Genomic DNA, 10,086 nt, shown 5'->3' with positions numbered 1-10,086 from the left:
ACTTTATTAAAAGTGATTGGTGTAAGTACGAGGTTGACATTACTCAGGCAAAGGTGTTGCGGGAGAGGCGTGGGGCGATCATTGTTGTGTTTCTCGAACAGATACCTTATAAACAGCTTCCCAAGACGCTTAGACTCATGAAGCGTCACGTGACCTATCTGGAATGGCCGGAGGAAGAAAATGAACACAAAAGGGCGGAGTTTTGGAAAAAGATGAAACTTTCACTTTTGAAACGAATTCAACAAACTAATAGAAGTTCAGATGATAATGACACACAAGTCTAATTAGACCCCATTATTTTTAATGTACTTTTTGTTCGTTTATATAGCGTAGGGGTGCATTTTATCTCAAATATACCCAGTAACGAACGTAATTGAAATATTCCAGATATGTGTGCGCACAAAAAGAATCGTGATTTATTAATTCGCTATAAATAAGCGTTTTAATGAAAACGCTATTATTATAACAATTTTATTTATGCAGTTTACCTCTCTATGCTCTGTTGTATTTATACTTTTAATGTTATGGTTAAGTTGTGTAGCATGTGCACCCGAAAAACTATATATAGCTATGCCGTATCATTCTAAGCATCGCAAAGATGAACGTTACAAAAAAACGAGAACGAGGCCAAGGAGGAGACAGCGACCGTAAGAGCGCTCCTAGATTTTCTTACAAATTCAAACAATCGGTAAGAAATATTAAAGCTATGGATACATAAATGTGTGAATACTAACTGTCTCCTGCGAATGAAAGCTGCTTAGCTGACTTATTTTTTGTCATCAAGCTTTATTTTGACATTCATCATAACGTATACCATGACTATACAACTGACAATAGATCGTGACAAGTGCTCTTCAATACGGTTGCATCGGTGAGTACTGCTCACTGGATAACAATAGTTTCAAGTCGGCCTTATTGCCTCGAAAATACATCTCTCTCTCTCTCTCTCTCTCTCTCTCTCTATATATATATATATATATATATCACAATGAGCTCAAATAATAAATCAAAATACTTTGACATGAGTAAAGATTCAAAGAGCTCTATGACAGACAGAATGAAAACCACAGCTGACAAGAAATCTAACAGTCAGCCAGCAAAAAGATCCCATAGTGAAGTTTCTAACACAAGTACGGAAGAAACATCGTTAATTTTGGTAAAGCTAGACGAAATAGAATCTGAAATAAAAAATACTGTAAAAACAAATGATCTAAAAGACATTGTGCAAGAAATGGTCGCGGAAACTGTCACTAAACTTCTACTTAATTTCAAAGACGAAATCGGAACAAACCTAGAAAAATTAGAAGACAAGTATAAATTGGATATTGGAGAGCTAAGGGAAAGAATCGATTCACTGGAATTGGAAAATGACGCTCTCCGAGAACAGCTAGCGGGAAAAGAAAAGTCTCTCAGAAAGCTCACGGAAACAGTGGAGCAAGCAAACTATGCGTCAAACAATGCTATCAAAATGGCGAACTATAATGAACAATATTCCCGGAAAAATAACATTAAAATCTACGGGGTGATAGAGAAGGAACATGAAAACACTCGGGATGTTGTGTGCAAGGTGCTTAAGGAACAGGGAGAAGTACAGATAACGGCTGATGACATCACGGCGGTGCACCGAATTCCCGGTCGGCAAGGGTCTCCACGGCCAATTCTTATGCATGTTAAAAACACGGAAATCAAGGTACGTATAATGCGGAGTAGATCTACCTTGAAAAGGCATGACAAAGGTGTTCGGCTGGCTGACGATATTACCAAACTAAACGCTCAATTACTGCAGCGCCTAAAGGAAAACGAGCAAATTGAACAGTCGTGGTTTTATAATGGGAGTGTGTACGGTAAAGTGAAACACACTGGCCAGAGAATGAGATTTTCTATTGACGATGACATTGACAAGAAAGTTAAAATAAGAAAATAAAACATTAAACCAAATATATTTTGATTAAAACGAATATATGATGAGTTACATTCCATTCTCCCTCTAATCAAATATGAGATATTGCTTAAAGAGGAGAATGGATCTAATGCGAACTATATAAATTCTCTCATGATAGGTATGTGGTACATCGTTTTGTAGTTTACGTACCTGTTACAGTCTGGAGGTACGATTGTGCCAGTGGTATAGAAACTATATGTCATTTCTCTAGATTATTATGTGTTTTACGTATACCTCTCTAAAAGACCTGATATATATGAGACTTACTGGATGTATGTAAAAGAGTAACGGGTGGCTTTACTTCAGCCTGAAACTCATTACGCCAATTTTTTAAAAATTAATCTACATATACGAAAATGAGATTATGTGAATATTGGATAATTACATGAACATTGTTTTTTGCAGAGACAGAGGGGTTTTCCTGTTTGTACTGTATATAGTCATGCTATCATTCGCAGGATAGGCAACAGCTGTCTGAAGAGGAGGCTTCCTGATATATGTGTTTACCACTCAGTGTTGTACCGTTAATGTTTGTCTGTGGTGTCGATTTGTGTGAATGTATGTGTTTACGTGTTGATAATGCCTAGACTACTTGCGGAAGTATCGTCCCTTTTATTGGTTAAATGTTTGTTATTAGATTCTAGTAATGGTTAAAATAGTAAGTCTGAATTGTCGAGGACTCAGTAGCAATACGGTGAAAAGGAGAGATATTTTTCATAAATGCAGGTCCAAATATGACATCGCTATATTGATTGATACTCACAGTGAGAAGATAAACGAAAGCTTGTGGAAAAATGAATGGGGTGGGGACGCGGTTTTTTGTTCACTAACTAGTTATAAAAGAGGTGTTGGCATCTTATTCAAATCTTCCTTTGACTTTAAAATCCACAAAGAGATTAAAGATCTTAGAGGTAGTTACCTATTACTAGACATTGAAATTCGGGGTACGAGACTCACGCTAGGTGCTATTTATGGACCAAGCAATGACGATCCGTTTTTCTTTAAGGAGATTCAAAATAAAATTGAAGTAATTGGAAATACCTCGATAATACTTGGGGGTGACTGGAACGTCCTACTTGATTACATAACTGACACCGATAATTACCTACACAACAACAACACAAAGGCAAATCGAGAAATTGTCCGCATAATGGACAGTTTGGATTTAATTGATATTTGGCGAGAAATGAATGCGGAATGTAGAAAATTTACGTGGTTTGGACCAAATAAGAAAAAAAGCAGACTTGACTATTTTTTTTATTTCTTCTGATTTACAAGACATAGCTGTAGCTGCTGGCATGGATTTTGCTTATAAATCAGACCACTCCCCAGTAAACATGGAGATTAATTTTATTCAAATTGAGAGAGGAAGGGGGACGTGGAAATTCAACAACAGTCTGTTAGGCGATTGGAATTATGTAGACTTAATTTAAAAAAACATAAAAGAAGTGATAAAGCAGTACAGGACAGACGATAATGAAAACGTGGAAATGGCAGAATTTAATATTGACGATTGTTTGCTCTGAGAAACCTTAAAATTTAGTATTAGAGGTGAAACGATTAAGTACGCATCCTTTAAAAAGAGAGAAGCAGAAAAAGAAGAAAAAAATAATAAGTGAAGAATTGAACAAATTATATGGCTCTCTAAACAACAGGGATGATGAGACTATTCGGTTGGCAATTCAGGGAAAAGAAGATGAATTAAAAAGTATACGTGACAAAAAAATTGAGGGGATTATTTTAAGGGCAAAAGCAAAATGGAAAGTAGAAGGAGAAAAAAGTTCAAAATATTTTCTTAATTTAGAAAAAAGGAATTATTGTGAGAAATCAATATCTAAATTGAGGAGGAAGGACGGAAAAGAAATAACAAATATCCACGATATCTTAAAAGAACAAAAAAGCTACTATAGCGATTTCTACCAATCAAAAGACACTCTAATGGATAACGTCCATAGTTATACCTTTTTCAGTGACGAAAACCCATTTATTAAAAAACTTCCAGAAGAAAAAAAGATTACTATGAATGGCTCTCTGTCCCAAACAGAATGTCTCAAAGTACTTAAGAAAATGAAGAATGGAAAATCTACTGGTTTAGATGGCTATACGGTAGAATTTAATAAATTCTTTTGGACTGATCTCAAAGAGCCTCTGCTTAGGTCACTGAATAAATCCTTTGAAGTACAGTCAATGTCTACATCTCAACGCCAAGGTATAATCAAGTGTATACCAAAGGAGGGGAAGGAGAAAGTATTCCTTAAGAATTGGCGTCCAATTACTTTGCTGAACGTTGATTACAAACTTGCTTCTGCTTGCATAGCAGCCAGAATCCAATTACACATTGACGATATCATCTCTTTTACACAGGCTGGATTTGTTAAAGGTCGCTATATAGGCGAATGTTCCAGAACTATTCAAGATATCATCCATAAAACAGAAAAAGATGACATTTCAGGAATTTTGCTAATGCTAGATTTCGAAAAAGCTTTTGATTCTGTAGAGTGGGCATATATTTTGCAGTGTCTTAAATTTTTTTCATTTTAGTGAAGATATTTAAAACTGGTTCAAAACCCTTTACTTTAATGTTTCCACTGCAGTGGAAAATAATGGACATCTAACAGAATTCTTTAATGTCACTCGGGGTGTTAGACAGGGTGATCCTCTGTCCCCTTACATATTTATTATCTGCATAGAATTGCTCAGCGCGGCGGTCAAATTTGATCAAAACATAAAAGGGATCTTACTGAATAACTCAGAATACGTCATTACACAATACGCAGATGACTCTACGCTTCATCTAGCAGATGATAGAGAGTCATTGAATGCAGCTCTGGATATGCTAGAATTGTTCTCTCAATGTTTCCACATGGCAACGATTTACAGCCTCCCGGGAATTATTTTCCATTTACACTCTTTGCCGCAATGGCGGTCGATGCAGCATTCATTTTAAAACAAGTTGACCGCCAATTAAGCACGATTTTGCACCTTCAAGTTCCGTGTCACGTTTTCATATCATGCATTTATTATTTCTACAAGTTTTCTCTGCCCAAAATGCGTAAAGAAAAAGTGTTATCTTACCATGTTGTTTAGAAAACTTTTTTTCCTCCGACAACCCGTCTTCACTGCCGTTCACCTCTATGTTAAAATGACCACTCAGCTTCGTTTCTAACACCACTGCACGTCACTTCCGGCACAATTCTGACCAATGCTGATCTTCTCCGGTTCCCTTTATTGGGCCAGGTTTGAGACCACTAGTAGCCGTTACCCTCAGATGTCCTGACAGGCTGCCTCTGTTGAAAAATGCCCCTGCGATTGTTTTGAACATGTTCAAAATTTTGCAGCGACTATGGCGTCCACGGAGACGCTTGACTGTATGTGTGCGATCTCAACGATCACCGTGCGTTCTTTGAGCGTCCAGCGGCAAACTGGCCAGTTTCATGGTCGTACAAGGGACGCACTAGGGCCGCCGTTCAGTGTAGAAGGGGATGTTAACTGATGTAAGACTTATGACCTGTTACCGCACTGATGATCGGCTTATAATAACTTTGACCCCCCCCCCCCCCCCTCCTCTCCCACATGGCAATGGTCCTTATCACTGGAGGCGTGGCTTAGTCGAGTAATTTACATCCGGTATTGATTACGCTTGGGAGAAATGTCGACCCACAGCTTAGACCAGGAAGTTTTTTTTCACTTGACTTACGTTCAAAACACCAATTTTACGTCATTCATCGGGTGGCTAAAAAGATTACAAATGTCAAAATTCAATAGTTTCAACAGATTTAAAGAAATTGTAATAAAATCTGGGATATTTTGGTAAAATGTTTTTTTTTTTTTAATAAATGCTAAAAATTTCATGACTACCTTTCTTAGTTTTGACACCTTTTCATTGATGTAATATCAAATCTGCTTCACTTTAACACCTGAAATTTTCAGGGTTGAGCAATAATAATGTATCGAAAACCTGAACTGCTGAAGTTATTGAACTTTGAAATATATATAATTGGCTTTTGACTTTTGAAACTCAGTGTTAAAACGTTGTATCGTTTCATATTTGTCTCACATTTTCCATAGGTGCCAGGTTTTTCTCCATTTTTTTAAAAAATAAACATATTTGAAAAGTTATTTTATTTAAATCTAACAAATTTTGACAATTATTTAATCAGAACGGAAATCATTGTATGACATTCCTTACATAGAGTTATTTTTTACATCTTATAATCACTGTTCGGTAATACTCGGCGAATACTTACACTGACTATTTACTGCTTTGAAACCATCTGTCAACACGGGGCATTTGCTAATGTGATCACACCTTTGGTGAATTTAACGACAGATAAAAGAGTGAATCGCCAAATCAATTTCAACACAGTACCGGTATTACCACTGTTTTGTTGTTGTTTGCGATGGTAATATATAATTGATCAACACGAGTCCAGAATCCGGTTAAATATGGCGTTTTATTCTTTCCTATCAAATGATTTCTTTATACATAATTTCTGGAAGGATCTAGAACACGGTGATAATGCAAAACTGTGTTTTTCTCTGATTTAGCCTTTCTTCTATGCTTCTTGAATAGCTGTGAGAAATAAGCTGTATCTCTACTGCTAGCTGTTACTGCTATTACTGTTAAGTCGCGGATGTGGACTTTATATATCCACACACGTGCTGTTAAGAAGCTCACAATATTTATAGATTCAGCTTTCATACCAATGTATCAAGTTCGAGGGAAGGTTTGCCTCTTATTTACGTTTTATTTTATTTTATTTTATTATTATTATTTTTTTTGTAACGTTTTTTTTTTATTCACGAAAATTAATACAAGACACTTACAACACAATAAGAGACAGAAACACCTTCCACACACCATTCACACACTGCAGACAAAGTTCTTACAAATGTTGATTAAAAATACAGGTAGATTTTTTTTTTTTAGATAATAGAATCTGAGTAGGCTTAGGCTACCACAAATGTTCTTTTCTATTCATGTCAATATTTTTTCTATACTGTCCCATTTATTTCTTAGATTATCTGCCTTTTGAGGACCCAGTAGGTATAAAGAGTGAAAATCTATTTTCTTTTGCTTTTCCAAATACTTTTTGCAGGCATTCCAAAGAGGTGTAATTTTATTCTGTCTACATAGAGTGAAATATTTCTTTATATAGAGAAGTAGTAGATTAATACCTAAGAGAGGGCTGTCGTCCAGGATTCCAAATATAAACAGGCATGGTTGTTGTTGTAATTCAACAGAGTACTGTGTACGTAGGTTCTGAATGAGACAAGTCCAAATAGCTTGAACATATGTACAGTCCCAGAAAATATGCAATAAAGTTTCTTTTGGGTCATTACAGAAAGTGCATCGCTCATGTTCTAACATATTATATTTAAAAAGCATCGAATTCGTAAAATAAATTCTATTTAAAATTCTAAATTGCAATGTGAGAAGTTTATGATCATTTGTTTCTCGAAAGGGCAATGAATGAACTAGCTTCCACTTTTCACTTGAAAAATCAATGTTCAGCTTTTCCCTCCACTTATCATGGATGTTAAAAGGTATTGCTTCCTTATCTGAAATAAATTTCGGGTAAAAAAGTTTCGTTAATTTGTTTTTCGATTTTAATAATACGAGATTTTTATTTGTTATTGCTGCAAGGTTCTTTTGGTACCCTTTTGGTCATGTTACATCTTATCTACCTGTGAGAATCGTTTTACCAACTGAGTATTGCATAATAATGTCAATTATTAGTACTTTGAGCTAGTCTTAATTACCTGTCAGCTCACCTGAATTCTCTTTTTGTCTTTTGGGGAAGATCTTGTCAGTGAAATGTTTTATTTGTCCTGTGACAAAAATTCGTCAATATATTGAAAAAAAAGATACAGCTGTGCACAGCAGTCGGAGATCGGTACATTTCACTTGTTAGTTACGAACTACTTCCTTGTTTTCACAAGGTCCTTCAAGACCTCTAAAACATCGTTGTAATTGCAGCCCATACCATAAAACACCCAAAAATACTTAGATATGGACATATCGGATTATATTAATGCCAAATTTCCACATGACAACGATTTATAGACTCCCGGGAATTATTTCCCCTTTACGCTTTTTGTCGCGCTGGCGGTCGACGCAGCATTTATTTCTAAACAAGTTGACCGCAAATTAAGCACGATTTTGCACCTTCAAGTTCCGTGTCACGTTTTCATATCATGCATTTATTATTTCTACAAGTTTTCTCTGCGCAAAATGCGTAAAAAAAGAGAGTTATCTTACCATGTTGTTTAGAAAACTTCTTTTTCCTCCGACAACCCGTCTTCACTGCCGTTCACCTCTATGTTAAAATGACCACTCAGCTTCGTTTCTAACACCACTGCACGTCACTTCCGGCACAATTCTGACCAATGCTGATCTTCTCCGGTTCCCTTTAGAATTTATTTTCTAAATTCTTGTGCCTATCCATTTTCTGATATTTCTGTCGTTTTGCAAGATGCAGTTCTTGTCGTTTTCTGCAACAAACTTTTACAGGCCTGTGTTTTTTTTTAGCTCAATTTAATCCTTATTAAATCTTTTGTTTTGTGTAAATATTTTACTTTATGATTTTTTATTCAAAGTCATTTATCTTTAGGTTGCAATGCTTCAAATAATGTTAATATTATTATTTATTTTTTAAAAGATACGTGTCTATTAGCGTGTGCATCTACGGTGTACTGCAATTAGCTCCTGTTGGCAGCGCGGCCTTCCTCCAACAAGGGTTACAGGTCTGTTTTTTTTTTATTTTTTTATTTTATTATTATTATTATTATTATTATTATTATTATTATTATTTATTTATTTTTTTTTTGTTCTTCCAGCAGAGCTTGACGGATTTGTTTCAGATTATTAGGGGTTGATTCTTTTCTGCATTGCGCACTCAAAATCGTTCCGCATGTACTCAACAGGGTTAGTATTCGCCCTCAAAGACGACTGTTCGTTCTTCAGAACATTGCTTTTCAGATTTCTGCAACAAATGAATCAAAATACGAGAACTGTGAATAAGTGCGTTGTCATGACGAAACCGGTAAGCCTACTCATTCCTGAAGTCACCTCTTTATAATGGAATTCATGAGCTCAGTGGGGTTAGTATAGGGCTTCAGAGATGGTTGTTCTATTTTTAAGAGATGACTTCAAAGATGACTACAGGCTTCATCATGACAACACACTTGTTCTTTTTATCATTTTTAATAGATTAAATAGTGATTCGTGTTAGAAAAAAAGACATAAGGTAGGGGAAAATAGGGAAAATTTGAGAACTGTGTAGGCCCTAATTACCTACAAGATGTGGGTGACACATTAGAGCAATGGTAGGCCTACACCCAGGGGTAGAAGGTATATGTGTCCTCCTCTTAGCTTCAAGGAGCTCCGCAAAATAGTGAAAACAGTAGGCCTACACAGACGGCAGGGGCAGATCCAGGATTATTTGAAGGAGGGGGTCCGGTTTTTAGGAATGACAGGCCGCACATGTGAAGCCGACCCTCGCCCCCCCCACCTCCCCCCCCCCCCCCAACACACACACACACACACACACACACTAGTTATCGTGGGTTCGGGGCCCGCTGAAGCACTGAAGGGCCCCGAAAATTTTGGTGTTTTAGAGAGCGAACGGTGCCATATGGTAGGCCTACGGTTTAGAACTATGATCAGCTCATCAAATTCTAATTTGTAGAGGGAACAATTGGTGTGATATTTTTTTAGAAATCGAAGGGGGGGACAGGACCCCCTGCTGACACCCCTCTAAATCCGCCACTGGGTGCAAAATCAAATTAAAAGAACACTTGCATAAATGTCAGACACAGGGCAAATTTCTTTCACGTGACTTGTCTGTTCAGTAATTGTGTTAGGTGAGCTCTGATCTTATGCCTAGCGCAATACTGCTGTCAACAAGCTCAACAGGCCTACACTGAAACTTGGTAAACTTGTACCCTCTACCGGGGACACAGTGGTTATTATTTGGACATTTTCGCTGTGCAGAGAATAACTGTGAATTTAACCTGAGACACATCTGTGAATATCAAGCGAAAAATCAATCCGTGGCCCTGGTAGAGGGTAGAAAACTTGGATCCATAATGGAGAGCTCGACCGGATGGGAGGGTCTTTCTGCTTTGGTTCCGCAATGAAA

General features: G+C 36.8%; 1 protein-coding gene across 1 annotated transcript; it reads left to right on the top strand.

Annotated features, from left to right (window-relative positions):
* Positions 1–279: 279 nt before the first annotated feature.
* On the top strand, positions 280–8,456 carry LOC106159814 (uncharacterized). The gene has a single exon (XM_087004849.1). It carries the CDS (start codon positions 989–991, stop codon positions 1,922–1,924), a length of 936 nt encoding a protein of 311 aa, XP_086860975.1. The 5' UTR covers positions 280–988; the 3' UTR covers positions 1,925–8,456.
* Positions 8,457–10,086: the final 1,630 nt, after the last annotated feature.

This window comes from Lingula anatina, chromosome 2, assembly GCF_051362555.1.
Source record: "Lingula anatina isolate TDL-2025a chromosome 2, LinAna3.0, whole genome shotgun sequence".
Lineage (NCBI taxonomy): Eukaryota > Metazoa > Brachiopoda > Lingulata > Lingulida > Lingulidae > Lingula > Lingula anatina.
This window is presented reverse-complemented; position numbering and strand designations above follow the sequence as displayed.

Bases quoted from the DNA above. Each gene is read 5' to 3' on its own strand.
- LOC106159814 (XM_087004849.1), top strand. From the start codon at position 989: ATGAGCTCAAATAATAAATCAAAATACTTTGACATGAGTAAAGATTCA.